The 19,914-nt window shown below is 37.3% G+C and overlaps 1 protein-coding gene across 1 annotated transcript in view; it reads right to left on the reverse strand.

Annotated features, from left to right (window-relative positions):
- LOC112461305 (plexin-B-like) overlaps positions 1 to 19,914 on the reverse strand; it is a gene marked incomplete at its 3' end in the record, with an annotated part of 206,978 nt that overhangs the window by 60,101 nt on the left and 126,963 nt on the right. Inside the window, exon 3 of the mRNA XM_025026504.1 lies at positions 259 to 441. Coding sequence (XP_024882272.1) covers positions 259 to 441 — 183 coding nt within the window. The remainder of the gene's footprint in view (positions 1 to 258; positions 442 to 19,914) is intronic.

The following is a 19,914-nucleotide window of genomic DNA, read 5'->3' on the forward strand; positions in this document are numbered from 1 at the left end:
CCCAATATCGCATTTTCATTAAATCTATTGGGTTTAGATAATTTGCCGAGTAATAACGTAACCGCCAGTATTCCGTCATGATCAATAATTAATTCAATCGAATCGCCAAAATCGCATTAATAGTTAATGATTTTACTTTAAGGACTATTTCATTTAGAAATTTATGTGAAGATTTTCTCTCCGCTAAATCGCAGAAGACAATTATAATTTGATAGAGTTAAAGAAATTATCAAAAGTTATTTAAGTTCGAGCACTGACCTTTTTGAGGTGTCCTTTATTGGTGCCTACGAAAACTACGGTGTAATCGCCGGTTGAAGTGGCCGCCACAGCCGTCAGGTGAGTTTCGAATGTCAAAACTGCAGTCGCACCCATCGGCTCCTCGCCGCCCAAAGGCGTGTTTACGTCGAGGCCGCAGAAATCTTCGCCGATCGTTTGCAGTTTCTGTAAACAAAAACGAACAAGACCCAATAAGTTGTATGCGGAGAGTATAATATTTGATAACGGTTAATTATCACAAAATATCGATTATCTACATGATTGATCTTAAATATATGACCGTAATTTTATCGATTGATTGTAATAAAGATATTTATAAATGTTTGGTACGTAAATTATGACTTACGTAAAATTAATATGTGTCATGTACGATAAAGTTTAATTAATTACGGTAATAAATGTATAATAGATAGTAATAATTAAACGTAATAATACTTTCGATTCGATAGAAGTTACAAGTGCGACAGGAAAATATAGGTAATATTACCTAAACATGTGTACAAAAAAAAATTATTTGGATTTGTATATAGATATAAAATAATTAATATATATATATATTTTTTAGATAAATCGCAGTTAAAATTGTTTTCAACCACGTTCAACCACTTAATTATCTTTGAAGTGAGCCGTAATATTTAATATTTCTCTCTCGAAGAAACATAAAATAAAGTAAAGTAGATAAATAAGACTGGCAAGGAAAGCAAAAGTGTTCTAGGGTTAAAAATTAAAAGCTTACTTTATAACTAATTCACCGCCTCGGGAAATAGGCCGCGGTTAATTTTACTTGCAAATTCTTAGCCTCGTGCGTTAGAGCGCGAAGTACGACAACATAAATCCATTTTTCGCGCTAACAGGAAATTGTAAAATCACTCATCCTTCGGACTGTCCTACATATATGTAAAATATTATTAAAATCTGAATTTTCTGCCGAGTACGTTGTCTCGTTTTTGCGGTGTGCTCTCTTGTCAGACGTAAAACTGTTATCTTTTATCGGAATTAAAGTTAAATATTTATTTATCACATTTCATACGCTGGCATAGGTTTATAATATAAAAAAAGTACACACCGTTAAATCAATATTTCTAAAGTGTCATCAAGAGTTAAATGTGTCATCAGCATGAAAAATGCATTTAGCTTTTAAAGCATAACGAAGAGAAAAAACCAATTATACTAGAAGCATGAGTCCATATCATAAACATATAAAAATAATTGCACAATTTTTAAATACATTATTAGATTAATCATTGGGGATAGTACATCTATTATAATAAGATGATATATTGTTAAAAAGTATCTCAACAGTCTGAAGAAAATATTGAATTAAAAAAAATTAATCTATTACAATAAATAAAATGTCTCAACGTTAGTATTTGTAATTAAATAAGTTATATAATTACTTTGTCGAGAGATCAAGAGTATGGAAACTCTCGTGTTGCGAGGTCAAATTGTCTAGGAAGGATATACCGGAAAGTGACCTGTGTGTATAGTGCGAATCTCGGTGGACACAGAATCGAGGGAGTGATTTCGCCGAGTCGGAACGCGCTTCCTTTTTCCGGTGGAAAAGCGGTAGGTTAGCGAAGCGCGAAACCAGGAAAAAACATCCGCGGCTAAAATATCGCGGCGAGACGGGCCGCGATAAATTATCGCAGCGCCGACGATTAATTCTTGCCGGACCGGCGATTAATCGCGTCCTACGACACAGAGATGCGATATTTTATTGCCCTTTACCAAACGTTTCTTTTTCCTCCACATCGCGAAGCTTGAAACACGAGAAGCGTGCGAGACATGCCAGAGCTCGAACAAATCCTCTCCCGTGTTCTGCGTGACGTACAAAAGGTGTATTATATATAATGCATTATATCCGCGGTCAGGCCGGACCGTGTTGGAGTTAACAATCACTTATAGAAATTTCTCCTTCTTTGACATTATAGCAATTATATATATATACACGTTACATTATAACCCGTTGTACCTATTATATACTAACACAGCTTTTAAGAAAAATTAGCTTCAACAGTAGAGAGCGAGAAAACATCGATGTCTTCATTTGGAATCTTTTGTCTCTTTAATTAACCGAAAATTTCCAAGTGAGACCATCGATGACTAATTAAAGCATGTTTAGCGAACGATATTTGGGCAACATTTACGCCGCTCGAAATCGCTTCTTGACCGTATGTTCCTCTTTTATGCGTTTCGAAGACATTCGCCTTTCCTAAGGGTGGCCCCATGTACGTCGACAGATAGGATAATCCACCACCCGGGTGTGTTGTGTGTGCGCATACAAAGGCGTACCTATATGTATCCACATCAGCGAACAAACCAGCGAGCTCGTTCGCGGCGGCGGGAGTCCCGTGCGAAGTCGGCTCTATTTGCATTCTAGGGTCGGTTTCGCCACCCCGTACACACGCACGCACGCATACGCGCACGCCGCGGCGAACAATTATTTGCATTCCCGGCGCTAATACGACGGTGCGGAAGGGGCGTCGCGGCGCATTCTCGCTGCGGCCGTCCTCGCGGCGACGGCAATAATTACGGAAAATCAGCGACGGCGGTACGTCCCGTCCTTGCGCAAAACCGCGCCTAAAGCTGCATCCGCGTATGTGCAACGCATCCAATTTAAATACGCAAACGTTCGCGAACGAGATGCAAACCGCAATACAAGTTAAAACAATTTGTTCTTCTATATATATGTATAAGTCAAAGCTGGTAATAATAATTATTAAAATAATAAATATATATTGATACATTAATAATTTACAGCATGTTGGGGCATTTCAAAGAGATTTGTGTACATTCAAAGGTACGCAGTTTAAAACCGTATGAAAACTGTGAAAGATAAATGAACATACTCTTTAATATTTATCGTACTCATACTAACATGTCCTTAATTTGTATCTTATACAGAAGGCAAGTATAAAAAATCGGAGCACCATAAAATTAAAAGGGCCATGATTTGATATACGGAGTGCGCGGTAATAATACGAACAAATATTCGTTAATAGTAGTTCGAGCGGAGCTCTTTATGCGCGCGTGCAGCAATTTGCATGCTTAGCGAGGGCCGCAACTATGCACCGTTTCTCACTAATTTTAATTCCGGCGGTAAAAAGATGTTAATGCGCGACGTTAATATTCAACCTTAAATATTCGCGCGCGCGAGACTTGGAGTGTTTGCTGGATTTACTCTTTATATTTTCCATGCAAAGGACGAGACTTAAAAAATTCATAGTATGCAAAATTCTGCGCCGGCTTTTAATATCTCAGGCACAAAGCCGCTATGTCAATGCTTTGACACACTTGATATTCATATGTTATCTGGCGAAAAACCTCGAGTGCGATGAATTATTCCCGACACGAGCAGGATGGGATGAAGTGGGGGCGGGCGCGCTCGAGATTTCTCCACCGGGCGGCCCCGTCCTTCGTCATTTAATTTGAGATGAAAGAGAATAAACAGCTTAAGTGCGCGAGTGAGCTGATCCGTTGGTCGATTGGTTGAAAATGAAATAATCGGCGGCACGGCGCAGCTGTTATACGCGATTGAGTGATTTTAATAACAGCCAAATCGGTGCGTAACTAATATCAGGATCAAAGGACGCGCGCTGCTCGACGCTCGCCTTGCGACAGGTTTACCGAGATGAATATACATGTGTACGCGGAATGTGGTACATCTATACATAGGCACTCCTGGACGATTAACGTCAATAGAACTAATTATCGATCCCCCCGGTACCGCTTTGATTCAAGGTATATATCTACACATATACATATATTCGCTAAGCAAAGTCAATATGTACGGAGATAACTTCGAAATGCGATATTCGCGTTTCGTTTCTCCACTGTTTTTTTTTCTTTTTTTTTTACGATTCGAAACGTATTTCCTGTTGACTGATACCGTTGAGCAATAAAAAAGCGCACCCACGGCTGTTATTACAAACGCGCAATCATTCTCGAAAACGTAAATATATTTTGCACGCACACGCTGTTCTGTCATTCTGATAAAATGTTTTCCAACGAAAAACTTCGAAACTTTTGTGTTCTGTTGTAATCTGATAAAGACGTATTACATATTTACACATACATATATATATATATATATATATATATATATATATGGTATGTATGGTTTTTACAAATGTTTTCGTATCGATTCCTAAAAATAGCTTGTTATTGATTCCACAGATATGTACTGAGATAACTATCTACAGTCCACAGAAATAAATTTTCTTTCATTTTTTAGCGTCTTGTGTTAAACTTTCAATGCCTTAGTCGCACGTAAATGTTTTCCACACGGACTGAAGCAAGATAAAGGAAGTAAATGCATCAAAGAACTTGTCTTTCAAATTTCAGAAATTAGATAATAATTTATCAATAACTATTTAACGCACGTCTTCTGGCCATCAATTAAAACGTTAGCGTTAACTGATGATATATGAGGAAATTCGCAGCGTTCGACCACGTGCAAGTAGACGCGAATCGGTCTCGAGTTACGGCGGTTTCCGACAAATCTCCGCCGTCATGCGAGATGAAAGCGTCGACTGCGGGCACTAATCTCGTCCGACGGCGAAATCGAATGAGAGCCCTGCAATTTTCGAAAATATGAAAATGTCGACGGGCCAGGCAATGAAATCGCAAACGCGGCCGCTCGTGCGCCATATTTCGCCGTTCGGCAATCCGATTAAGGAGGACAATCCGTTCTCTCTACCGCCGCAGCAATTTTTCGCGTCGTCGCCGAGTCGCCGTCGAAATCTCATTTTCAAAAAAAAAAAAAAAAAAAAAAAATCGCTCCTCGTCGATTTACCCGTCGCGTCGTGTCGATCTGCGAGCGACGACGGACGGTGCGATTTCGAAAATGTCGAGAGCACGGCACGATCGCCGCATTTTCTCTTCTTCGATCCTCCCGTCGACGTCGTCGTCGTCGTCTATTCCACCTTGGTTTCCTTTCGATCCTCCGCCTCTCTTCCATCCTGGTTTTCCGCCAATAATTTCGACTTTCGTGCACGGCACCGCACCTCTCGCTGTCGTCACCTGACGATATTTCTCAGGGAGTACGTGACACGAAGGTCTTTTGGTAACATAAATCGACGCCTTCGCCGCGATATATGTAAGGCAAATATTTTCATCTCGTGGTTACTGTATTCATTTTATCTGAATATGCTGATTTAATGCAGATAAACTGCAATTTCAACTTGTTGTGATGGATTTTTTAATGCTAAGATGATTCGACTATTGCAGTTATTAAAGGTGATTATAAAAGACAAAAATTATAATTTATAATGCTCATATTATGATGTAGTTTGAATAACATATGTGTATAATTTATTTTTAAAAAGCAAACTGAATATAGAAGATTAAAAAATTCAGTTATACGAAATGAAACTTCTCCATTTGCTCAGGAGAGCAACATTAAATTCGTAATAGCTCATATTTCGCACGGTAATATTTAAAGTTTAAACGAACACATCGTTACAGCTTTTAAGAAGATAATGTCAAAAATGTTCACGTAGGAGTAAATAATTTGATATTACGGTTTGCGCGCATGCTTAAATGAATAGTTAAACTATAACGATTGGAAGAAAAAGTACACGCCGCTCCTGTAAACGTTGCATCAATTATGGAGAGTCGTGCTCATAACTCCACGATTATTCATGTGCCATCAACGCTACGAAGGAATGCATCATACGGAGCGCCAGCGCAAATTATTTTCCCAATTAACCCTACTCGTCTGCATGTTTCGTATAATTCGTAATATCATGTATATATCGCGGTCGGCTTGCACGACGCGACTGCGATTAAGGTAACGTTAAAGCCGCGGTTCTACAATACGTCGCAAACGATGGCAAATGCTAGTTGAAAAGTGTTATGTCTGATTGCTAATTGCCAGTTACTGTCACCAAAAAAGTTAAAATTCGCCAACTCTCTTTTGACAACCGCAATTGACAAGCGCAACGTGGAAATAACACTTTTCAACTAAGCAGTCGCCAACGTTTGCGACGTATTGTAAAACCGGCTTAAGTTCAGGAGCGAACTAACAAACGATAATCGGACAATGAGCGTCGTATAATCCGCAGGAAAGTACGGGCGACGCTAAATTATCGTAACATTCGCCGTCGTAATGGTATCAGCGAAACGATCTTAACGACGTTGCGTGTCGCAACGGTAACAATGTGCGCGGATTGCCGCGCGCGCATTTTTGCATCGCAACGTGCGTTCGCCGCGTATTCCGCGACGTTTTCCGCGGCGAGATCTCTCTTTTCCAGGGCGATACTAAGCGAGTGATTTAGGAGAACAGTCGGAGGCAGCGGGCGCCGGTGGTCGCCGACAAAATGGCGAGCGCGTATCGAGTTATTGGGCCACCTCTATCGCGAGTGCTTCTCGATCCGTGGCGAAAGTCCGGCGAAATCGTTTCAACGCGATTGTTTTTCTATCGGATTTTGTATTACACCGCGCTACAATGTCCCTCTCTCGATACCTGCGTCACAAAATGCGCGAAATTTCTTTTACAGCGAAGCGGATTTAATTGAATTTCTATTTAATATTATGATGCAATATTGCGAAAATCGTTCGTATAACGATATTAATAGCATTTGTTTATAAAATTTAATAAATTTGCTCGAAAAATGAAATATAACTTTCAAATGTACTCTCTCTCTTTCTCTCTCTTTTGGGGGTTTTCACAGCTGCGCGATGAATATAATATAAACTTATTATTACGTGCTTTTGTCGATTACTTTTATATGTTTACATGCACAAATAAAGTACATTACGCTGTAATTAAAATATTATAAATTGTTTTGCACTGTAAAATATTGGAAATATTTTAGTAAAGTCTTTTTTATAACAAATTTGCTTTGCAATATTATTAAGAAAATATTGTTTCCCTCCCATTTTATATTTTATCAGTATTTTCAGATTAGATTTAATTGTATAAAATTGCTATTTCAATCAAATTTACAGAAAATCTGCACATTTACAATAAAACATATCGCACAGTCTGAAATATCGCATTTTAAACGAGTATAGTTTTCACTTAATTTTTACATAAAAACCAGGATACCTGGTTAATAAAATTTTAATTTAATTGTTAAAAAAATAAAGAAACCACAAATTGTTATTAATGTTCTCAGTAATATCAGGAATCTCAAAGGAGGATACACGACTCCGGTCAGTACAGTGTGAGAGAATAAAATCTTTATTATACTTTTGAGAGACAAATTAATCGTACTGATAGCTTTCGTGGTCTCTGCGCTACTAATAGTGCTACTGTACTACTATATACTGTCGCCGGTCGCCGGTCGCCGGCCGCCGCGGGCGACCGTTCCCCACTCCTCTCTCTCTAGCTCGTGCCTATCTTTTGTTTACAAGCAGGTGCATTCCTCCTATTTTTCCAGGACACAAATCATAAGGATCCAAACTCCAAACATTAGAAAGACAAAACCGGTTTCGGAAAGTTTTAAAAAAACTGCAGAGATGAAACTTACGGAAAAATACGCTTTTTCTGAATGAGCTGCATACATCATTGACACACTCGAAGTAACGAGTTATCGACAAAACACGAACGAAACATGACAGACCTATTCTCGTGGACATAATTTTCGCTCGACGTAATCCGCTTCATTTTATTTCAATGACCGCGTTTTTGTCAATACGGGAAATTGATTCGCTTTGATGTTATCCTGCTCAACGGAACAGAACAAGAACAGATCGGGGTTGATTTATTTTTCCGTCGGCGATCGAGTTGTGTCTCAATACTGTCTCCCTCTTGTCTTCTCGCGTTATTACATCTTTCTCTCTTCGCGTAAAAAAACAATGACGAATGATATTAACTTCTATAGCGTGGCTCTCCCATCAAGAAGGATATCGCTCTCCTTTTCTTATCGCGATTGAGACCAGATTTTATACAACATTTAATTATTCTCGATGTAGATTTATTTAAGAAGTATCGCGAGATATAATCTTGATATATTTTACATTCATTGCTAAAGATAAATGTTCAATCTAGGGATTTCACAAAGCGAGTTTGTAGCTTTTCAACATTATGCTTTTCCCATTTTGTCTTTGTGACACTCTGTTTTGATATAAAAGGATATTGAAAAAGTTCTCTTTTAGCATGTTATTATTATGGATGTAAACTGACCTATTCGATATGGATGGCTTTTATGTAAAAGCTGAGAAATAATATAAGCTTTCCAGTTTATTTAACAAGCCTTTTTGTTTAACATTTAACTTAATATAAAAATAATCTAAATATATCTATATATGTATAAAACACAAATAAATAATATTCAATAACTGAAAGATATAAATGGTAATATTTATTTAGCTTAAAATTTGTTGCAATTACATGAGTACGTAAAAGTTCCCACTTCAAAAAAAGTTACAACTCGCGCGCTCTTAATTCTTTTTATATAAAACTTATCTATTTATAAAGCAACCAAATTGTTGAATAATACTTGAAGCAGAATCCAATCTTAAATTAGAATCCAATCTTAAAATAAGTATTTTGGTGACTAATCAATTATTTTCTGTCACATCTTTTCTATGGCGTCAATTTGAAAACTTTAATTATTCTCTTCTTATCTTCCATATAATATAAAGTAGGTTTCCTAAAAATCCTACTTCGTACAACATTCATCAAAGATATAAGATTAAGAATTTAACAGATCTCAAAAAAGAACTAATTAGTTTTGCTCAGACGATTAATTTTATTCTGGCCCTTTCGTTGCTTGGATCACGAATAAAATTATATAGTTTTCATGTTTCCCTCTTACATCGCTGAGCGTTTATAAGAGCAATACTGTTCGAAACGGATACGAGCTGGTTTCTAGCGCATCATCGGCGAAACGTGGGCGGACGAGACCCTCGGGTTATAAACTTCTGAAAGAAAGGAGGCGTGGTTTTATAACGATTTATTGCGCGCGGCCGTAATAGCGTGTAACGAGTCGGAAGTGGGTGCTTTTACTGCTTTCCCGCACGAAAAAAAAAAATAAAAAAAAATAAAAAAAACCCGTGCGCGCACACGTTCAGACGAACGTTCGGGCGCGCGCGCGCGCTGTTTCGCAGCGAAACGGGCGATTTTGTTTCGGTTACCGGTGCGCAGCACTTCGCCTCTAATATGAGACAGTTAGGAGGATATATACGCCTTATATAGCCCTAGCCCAGGTCGTTCCACGGGTGTTACTTCGACGCGAAATTCCGCACGCGATACCTCGTAAAGTGAATCGAATAAGAGGCACGACCCTTCCCGATGCGAGAAAGCCAAGACATTTTTTCGCGGTGGGTGTTAGAAAAAAAGGGTCACTTGAAATTTACAGTCCGAGTGACTCTAGAACTTCCAAAGTATACGATTGAAGATGTGAATTCGTGAAGAATGTAGTATCAATCACAAAATTAGTAATTTAGAAAACTTAGTCAATAAAGACACGTTTCATTAGTATTCTCTGATTAACAATGATAAGAAAAGATAAAAAACTAAGATATAATATATAGGCACAGAAAATTATTATGCCTATAATAATTGCTAATAATTTTTCAAATTATCTTTAATCTTTTCGTATATATATATATCATGTTTTATCAATATTTTAATAATAATTTTTCATCAAATTTGACACTTGATACACTTCCCATGAGCTATAAAAGCGTGGAGCGCTTTGTTCGAAGTAGCGACTTCTCTGACAAAAAAACGCGCGTAATGTGTGGTGATTATGGCTCGATAATGGTGTCGTTAAATTATATGAGTGCTGGCGAAGATCAGAAAGTGGGTAACAAAACTTGTAGATCTGACAATAAAAAATCATATTATATGGAATGCCATAGAGCTATTATATCATTTACAAATTCATCGAATTATTAAAAATCAATTTTTTTTTATAAAACACTTAATGAAAATTTAATCTATTCACGACCTCATTTTCCAAAATTAAATAGTTTTACATAACAATAAATTTCAAAGTAAAGTATAACAATGTATAAATTATACAAACAATAAATTTTTCCATTATACATATATCACGCAATAATTTCTCTCGAAATTAAATAAATTTAGAAATTATATTTCCTTATTTATCTGCATTAAAGTTTGAATATTTGTGCTTGTTATTTATTTATAATTCGAATTAAAGAGACGAAAACATTTCCGAATATATAATCCTATATATAACAAATATTTACTAATGAGTAATAGCACGAATTGTCTCTCGCCTCTACCTAGGCATCGATGAAAACTAATGCGCTTTGCAGGAACGACGGCGTGATAGTCCACTCGTTCCGAAGCTTTTAGCGATGCATCGCACATTAACGACTAAAGCTCTTCATCCCTTCATCGTTTTTACCGGTGTCCTTATGCGCAGTTCGCACGCTCGGCTTCAACGCGAAACACCGTCGCTCTCCTCAAGACACGGTAATGATGTCACAAGAGAAAAAAAAAGAGTGCGCCGCTCCATCAAAAAAGCATCGTGTGCTGCATCGTATACAGCATTAAGATATATAGAATACAATTCACTATATATCTATTAAAAAGATAATAAAATAAAATTATTTAATAAAATATGTAGGTAATAAAATAATCTCCTGCAATCTAAATTAAATCTTTAATGTCACTCTTTCAAGGATATTTGTTTTTGTCATTTTAAGAATAAATATATTATTTCTTACGTGCGCACGCGCATATAAGCCTATACATATATGTATATGTATAATCAGGATTATATGTACATCTTTAGAAAAGGCTGAAGTCAATTTGAGTTCGAACAAATATTCGAGTAATATACAGTGATTCCGTATCGAGCAAAGCCATAATCAGCTTGGTCGGGAATGCGATCCGGGTATTGAGTTGCTCATAAGAGAAAATGTTCCAACGAAAAGTGCAAACGATACGGAACGTGTTCGATATCGTCCGCGGCTATTTCGTTGCACTTTCAATCCCGTACGCCAGATATTTGGCCGCGTATTCGCCATATATCCGGAACGCTCGTAATACTCACGGTTTCGAAAATACCATGCATATACGTTCGATCAATTTTCGAGAGCCGTCCCTAATGAGTAGTTACTTCAACGTTTAAACGCAAGATGCATTGATTATAAGAATCAACGGAGACTCGTATTTTTCATATTCACATATTTTAATATAGAACATCACATTTCTATAGTATTGCATATATTTAAATTATTAATATTATTGTTAAATATATATATAATGAGATTTTAGTGAGTTACAATGATACTTTGATGTTACCATATATTTTTAATTATCGTAACATGTACCCAATATATTTCCAATATATGTGATATCATTGAAATTGATATCACATATGTATAACACATTATAAAATTAAATTAATCAAAAGTTTGGCGTAATTGTATATTTTTAATTAGCAAACTGTTTTATTCAATTTAATAATTAATTATTACATTTTTATCACAATTTCCATGACCGACAAATAATCTCTTTTAATAGCAAATTTTTTAGTAATGTTTATAGAATCGTTTTTTAAATAAGAATTTAAATAAGACAGTATAACTTTTTAATTTTGAACATTATATAAATATCAAGATAACTTAGAATTGAATCGGAATTAAATCTCGAAGTTATACAAAGAATAAGATATTTGCAATCGAGCTGTAATTAAAGATTATTCAATCGCGAGAACTCACTTTATTTGCCTTCGATCAATTATATAACATATTATATTCAGGGTCATCAATTGTTACAAAATAATTTGGAATAATACTCAAAGAATTTTCTCATGTCTCTCGGAAGCAACGAAACTTCAACTTCACCATTGACGCCCGGGATACTGTCTGTATTCGTCTGCATTTACGATATTAGTAACGCATATACATAAATGCACTTGTCACCGCATTTTTTCTGCGGGCGATACAGAAATCGCTCGTCGGTGTGTATCCACGATTTAATTATCGCAAACGACAATTGCATACGACGTCGAATTCCCTGTCTCGCTGCGCAATGAGAAACAATCTATCCGATCACTAAATTCTGATACCGCGCCCCGCCTGTCCAGTTACACAGCAATTAAATTCTAGCCCGCTTCCGTTTGCCTCGAATAGATAGATCGATTGGTGCACAATGCGCCTGTCGATGCACACGAAGCATTTCCTTCTCATCCTTTGTGAGTAACGTGACTCGAACCTGGAAGATCCCATTTCTGCTATTCGTAAAGAATAGCTCGATATTCTCCAGGTGTATCACCATTTTCATGGTACATTCTCGTTTCTTGAAACTCGCGATGTCACAGACTCGCGCAAAGAACGAAAATGTTAAAGAAAGGTTATTTAAGATTTACCTTATACTATATATTAGTTATAAAAAGAAAACAATGACCATTAAGTGCAAGAAATCACGAAACATGATAGTAGGTAAAATTCTTTAGATTACCCGATCGAATCGTCGTGAAAAAATGTAGAAAAAACGTAAAATTTTGTAAGTTTTAAAAAAATATCTATAATTTTTGCGTGGTAGATTATAATAAAAAACAGAATTTTTTTAATGTGATAGCACGAGACAATTCTTTAAATATCGAATTCTTCAAATATCGAATTTCGATACTGCAATGCACACTTTTTCTCAATCTCGAATTCTACGATAAAACAGATGTAAAAAGATATTTATCTTACTTTAAACTACTCCGCATAACCCCAGGATTCAGAATTGGAATTGGAAAGGACAATCGCGAGTATTTTCTTATAAACGCATATTGGATTGGCCATGTTACTATAAGCAATAACCGTAAATCAGTAATTTCCTGTCCTAAAACTCTCCTCTTTCTTTTTTTACAGGGAATAAAAAAAGTATTTAGCAGTGGTTTAAGTAGATCACGTATTAGACAGGCACTGTACAGGCAGATATCGCGTCAGGCCAGGTACGTCTATTGCAAACGACTATATAAACGAGAAGGCAGCGTAAAACGGGGGTACCGCGCCGCGGCGAGAGATTCACATAGAAAATCGCGCTTCCCTCGGATTTTCGTTGTCGTATTTCCCCCGGCGACCGTCTCCCTCTCCTAGACGGTGGCGCAATACTCGCTCTCTGCCGGAATGCTACCGAGGACAGCTGCCATCCCTCGTTCCATTGCGGGATCCCCGACTGGTAAGTTACCGCAGCGCACAGGGTAAACTTACCAATGGCATCCGAGTGGACGCCATCCTTGGTCACGTTTCCGCTCACGGTCTCGCCATTTGTTTGAAATCGCATAACGCTTACACGAGCCACCATTACCACCACCACCACTACCACACCGCCGCCGCCACCGCCGTCGCCGCCGCCGCTGTTTCCTTCTTCTCACTCGATTTCCCACTCTATTTGTTTCAACCCTTCTCGCTATTCCTTATCTCGCGTCCCTATTTCCTCGCCTGCGAAAACCCTTTTTCTGTGGAGGACGTTGCCCTTCTCATTCTCGTATTTTTCCGTTATTTCGTTGCTGAAGGAAAACACGTTTGACGACCTGTCTGTGACGGCTGTCAAAGATAATTTGCAAAACGTTTGTAGCGAAAAAAAGTTAGGCTTTCGAATGTACATGCAAAGAATTTTAAAAGCGTCTACTACACTGAGATGAAAAATTGTTAATCCCAAAAAATATTTAGTTCGATATGTTCAACTTAACATTTTAGTTAGTTAACTAAATATTAGTTGTTTCAACAATTTACTTAGTTTCTTTAATCAAGAATTAATTAATTCAACTAATATTTAGTTAACTAACTAAAATGTTTAGTTGAACGTATCGGACTAAATATTTCTTGGGATTAACAAATTTAATTTTTTTCTCAGTGTATATACTTAAAAAAAATTATTTTACTTGGTAATGACGAAATACAATTAAAACAATCATTTTTAATTGTATACAAATTAATTTTCCTTAAATATACGAAAAGAATAAAATTAATAGTAACTAAGAGAAAAACCCAAGAGTGAGAATTTAATCTTTCGTTGCAAACTTACAATTAGAGAGATATGTACCGATTCAATAGATTTATACGTGTCTCCTTCGCTAATTTTGTCAGTCGTAGATATTTCTATGCCATATACAACCGGTTAATGAATATTTCTGCCACTAAATTTATTAGCGGTTGCGACGAGGGTGGAAGACAAAAGCGACCGACGTGGCGTCTCGGAGAAATCTCACAAACGTTTCGTCAACGTAGAACCAAGAAGTGTAATTGGCTTAATTCGCATCTACGGTCGCGAGGAACTCCGGCATTTAAATGTGCTTAGACCCCGCAGCGTTATTATGTTTCCCTCGTACTTGATTTAGGTTTCGCGTCGGCTTTCTTCAAAACTCAATCGTTTTAAATGATATGTATTTTATACCAACTTTAGTCGTTACTTTGATAGATAATAAATAAAAGGTAAATATTATTAGCAGAAATATTATAACACGTACAAAGTTACGAGAAATGTTCTACAAAATATATTTAATATCGAAAAATAAACATATGACAGTATGTGTATTGTGTGTTAAAGCAAATAATTCTTCTACAATAACTAATAATCACCTGAATTTTATAATTATTGTTGTTCAACTGTATTCAAATTTTCACATATATACTTTCTCACATATCTGTCTCACATAAACACAGATTTTATAAGACGATCTTTGCTCATTAATCTTTATCGTTTGAATATCAAACAGTCTTCAGGTTTGCTCAAAGTTAAATTTTTTTATTTCGTGTACCGATTTGACGCAAGCTCGCGCGTGTATATACGCCTGTGCGAAACCGCAGAGATACACTCGCGACTCGATGTTCCTTTCCGAGCTTCCAGCGGTAATTAATTAGCGTAATGATTCATCCGCGTAAACATTCGTTTCGTTCGCCTCTAATGAGTAGAGTTTCGTAAAGTTTCGCCGACCTCTGCAACGTTACTGATGTTGCTCTACCCAGCCATCCTGTCTTGCTCTCTTTTCCCCTTCCCGATTTGCCTCATCGAAATTCGTATCGCAATTTTAATGAGCGACAAGCTATGCAAATATACGCGCTTAAGTAGAATTTTGCGTCTGTGCCAGTAACGACGTTATTAAAGCTTTGGCGCATAGCAAGGTGTCGCATGCGATGCGCGATCATCGAAAAAAGTCCAATTTATCTACTGCATTTATACGAAACAATTAAGTTCAACTCGAAGTATTTAACTACAACTGTTTTAACAAATAAGATGTTATCTCGATTTATAATTAAAATATAGCATTAAATTATAATATGTTCATATTTATATTCGTATTCTCGCACTTCACATCTTTTCGATCAATATTTTATTTAAGATTTAAGATTTTTCTTCAAGCATTTTCTTATTTCTTACGTTATTATCGTATCTCGTTTCCAGATCGTTATAAAAAATTATCGATTATATAAATTTTTTAATTCAATCTCGATATAATCGCATCAATCGTGTAACAAGCGTTTTAATAATTTGTCATCTCCACTTCAGTAAAAATATTTCGTATGTGTGTGTGTCGTTATAAATTATTACTTTCTTCCTACGTGTCTCTTAGGTCACGAAGCTACTTAGCAGATTGAAGAGGTGAGACGATAGTACTTTTTGCGATATACTCGCTTTCGCAAATTGCTTTTCGATGTCACATGGACGTCGCTGGAGAGTCATGCTAATATACGCGAATCGATACTCGCCGATGATCAACATATCAACCTAACGATCTCATCGAGCCGGATCGGCTTAACAATTTAATTAACTTGGACAAGTGCGCACCTATCATCAGATTGCTATATTTTTTTCACTTAAGTCGCTGAAGAGATAATAAAAAATTGATTTCTTATTGACATTGAATAGAAAAAACTTAAGATTAAGAGTGAAATAACTTTTGTCCAAAGCAGATCTTTTGGAAAATTGGTTCACACTCGGTGATTACATCATCTATAAGTTCGATCATTTCCAGTATGATTTACATATACTTGTTATTGCATTTTCGCGGATATGCATTGATGGTTGAAGCCAGGCTTCCGAAGTGTCGTGCTCAATGACAGATTTGGAGCGTAAATTACGCAAAATCCTCGACCGGCCACCCGGCGAGCGATGCATAACCTAAGGTGAATGCCTCGGGACAATATTTATTGAGATCGATCGAAAAGTGGCCCGAGACGTGCCGGTTTTCGCCGCTACCCACGGTAACTCTTAAACGTCGTTCAAACGTCTGAATTATTCATTCAATGTACGCGTAACTCTCGAATATCTCGTGTTATTCGCCGGTGGTGTAGACCCGTCCCTTTTTAAGACAAAAATATGCAAAATGTATTTTCCGTCGGAAAATAAACGTAAAACCTAATCAGTATTAATCATAATCGGAATTATTAAAAAAAATATCAAAATCGTCGAGAAAAATATCAAAAGGAATTAAATAATTAACTAGAATCTGTAAAAAAAGCAAAATTTTCAAGAGTGAAACGTTCGTTTTGGAATAAAAGTTTCAGTAATTCAATCTGTAAGATTAAAGACTAAAAAGTTTTTCAATATATCAGTGGATTGACAATGTTGATAAATTTTTAAATTGTTTATTTAAAATTTTGATGACATGTGCAGTATGCACATAAATAATAATAAGAGAAATCGAATTACACTGATCTATGCTAATAAATCTATGCAAAATTATCCTGTCTTAAAAAAAAAACACATATTGTCATGCAATTATTTAATCTATGGCTACTCAATTCTCGAAGGAACGTCATATCTTTCCTTCAGCCACCTGATCCAATTAAATTTTCAATGAAAATTAGGACGTCAGAAGAGCTGTCGCGCGAGAGAAGTAAAACGAGGTTACGTTTGCCAGCGAGATAGAGAATACGCTTGAATGTTTATTCGGTCATTTATTTGCCTATCGCGAAAAGTTCTCCTCTCAATTCCCGCGGCTGCGAATGTGACGAGCAATGGCTCAGAGAACCATTTTCTTCGTGAAAGAATCATGCCTAATGGAGTCAGTGGAAGGAGATCCGAGCTTGCGTCGTACGACAAGCTCCTTTCTCGCATTAATGCAGCGCGCATTTCCTTTTTTTTTTTCGCGCGTAATGCCTGCTAACGATCCCCCGCAAAATGTGGACGAGGATAACCGACGAGGTCGCGCAGGTAGTCAGCAGGATTTCAGAAAGCCTCAGGTACATAAAAAATGCAATTTACCGACTACGCCGATGCGCTCAAAGACAGCAATTCCGCGCGTACACGTCAGGAATATGAGATTAAAGTGTAGGAAAGATTCGAAAATGCGTGCTCTCTCTCTCTCTCTCTCTCTCTCTCCCCCTCCTGCGCCGCCCGCCTGTCGCTGAATGTCCCACAGGTCGCGTCCGATGAAATTCTCCCCGGGGAAGGATCGAGTCGATTGCCAAAGAGTCTAGTTGAGAAAAATAGCGCAACTCTTGTGGGATATCTCGTATATTAATGAGATGGAGCTCTGCTTTTGTGTCGCGTCGAAACGTTTATACATACAAACGTAGACCGCTGCGTTTGTAAAATTAATCCGCAACGCCGCAAAGACTGAAAATATATAAACTTGCATATCAAATCAAAAGATACACGTAAATAAAATTTAATAAATATAGGTATAAAAAATATCAATCATCATTTCCATCTCATTTCTCGCGAATGGATCGTTTATGCAGCTGGAATATAATTAGAATAATAAACTGAGAAAATTATGCATATCATTTATGGGAAAAGGCTTTTCTGCAAAAATTGCACGATCCACGCGTAAGCTCGATCGATTCGATTTATCTTCAATCGAGGAGATTTCCCTTCTATTCCCTCCAAGCTACCTGCTCAAGATGGAACGTCGACAAGGAGGTCGTATCCTTTCCTCGAGAGTTTTCTTTGTCGAAGGAGCGGAATCGCGTTTAATGGAGTCAACGGAGGTGGGTTCGCGGAATCGCGGTCCAAAGAGAGAAGAAGATCGTTTCCCCGCATTAATATCACTTCGCGCCGCTTTTTCCTTCGGATCTTTTCTATTTTTCGCATTATAAGGTCCCCCCATTTACGACAGGGGCGCGCGGAAAATCGAGAGGCATCCGGCGTCCATTAGACCCACGGAGGAGGAAAAATATTCAAATCGCCTGGAGCTTGCCGCGAACGCGAAACGATCGGATAATGAAAGCTCATTTCGTCCTTGATCGATCGACTTGGTGGGGGTTGGGAAAAGGGTACGGGAAAGGAGTGTGGGTATCCACCGATTTAATTAGTCGGAAGGGAGCTAGGCTACAAGGGAACGATTTCTCCTACCAACGTCAAAGAGCCGCACATTATAAAACTGCAGCTCATTGTTTCTAACGTTTCTCTTTCTCTCTCTCGCCCTCATCCCGCCGAGCTTCACACTCCTCTTCAATCAGTTCTTTCTGTTATAACAGTTTTTTTTTTCTCGCTACCCTATGAAAATAGGACAATAGCTCCTGTCGCATAATTGGCTTTACTCACCGCTGCATGCTTCTTTCTTGTAGAATAATAAAAAAGCATACATTAGATAACAAATAGCTCGGCAAAGACATTGAAAATTTGTATAATCTAAGTTTCGACACTTTTGCATTTATATAGAACCGAATATTTTATTCTGTCAATATATTTGGTTCTACATAGATTTCTCTACATACATTTTATTGGCATTCCTCACAATTAAAATCAATTTTATTTCCTTTGCTAACGCAATTATCCTACAATTGTCGACGTTCTAATCGAAACTGCGACATTTCGATTATTTTGTGCATTTTTTAAATAATATCAATAACGTCGGCGAAAATCTCTATTACGAAGACATGCGCGGAAGAGCCTCGTCATTATATTTAACGAATGCCGAGAAGATCCGGGAGATGATGCGATTCGCTAACGCGTTGCAGTTTGCAACGAACCGGCCGACACGACGCGACGCGAGAGCGCGCGCGCGCGACAAAATATGATAGCGCGGCAACGGTTTCCCGGTGGGGACCTGAATAATGCATGAGCGCATAGCGAAGTAAAATATACTTTGACCGTTGTAAAGGCAGAGATTCCCGTGTTCCGCGTACTACATTCGAAAATCCGTTCCAATATCCGTCCCGCGGCGCGAAGCGCGCTCTTTCTTTGCGACAACGATTGCACCACATTGCGAGACAACGTCGGCTTTAGGTATATTGGCACCTCGAAGGAGGCTTTTTGATACTCTCCTTCCTTCTTAAATAAAACTTACCGTATATAGCTTGAGTTCTATTCATATTCCACTATATTTTATAAATGGATTTTCAAACACGAATAAAATAAGTTTATAATTATAATTATTAAAGTTCATTTTGTCACATTTAAATATTAAAAATGTATTTTTTCTGTGTTTCAAAGTTTTCATATATTATTATGCTACGCGTCATTTTTCATTTGTGTATTTCAAATATACTCTTTATAGTACGTTATTATATAAATGGATAAAGTAAAAAGATCGAATTAAAAAATGGCATATAAACTTCTTAGAGATACATTAAAATATTCAAATCAGAAAGAGAAGACAATTTTCTCTTTTTTTTTAAGAACCTTCGTGTCTGCTCGTCTCGTTTACTCCTGATATTGTTGTAAGATATCAAGAATAGAATAGAATCGAGATAAGACCGCGCGGTGGATCGATTCGCCGTTTTCGCAACTTCAATAGCCGGAATTGGCAATTATACATGTGCAAT

The sequence above is a fragment of the Temnothorax curvispinosus genome, unplaced genomic scaffold (assembly GCF_003070985.1).
Source record: "Temnothorax curvispinosus isolate PA1 unplaced genomic scaffold, ASM307098v1 QBEX01011250.1, whole genome shotgun sequence".
Classification (NCBI taxonomy): domain Eukaryota; kingdom Metazoa; phylum Arthropoda; class Insecta; order Hymenoptera; family Formicidae; genus Temnothorax; species Temnothorax curvispinosus.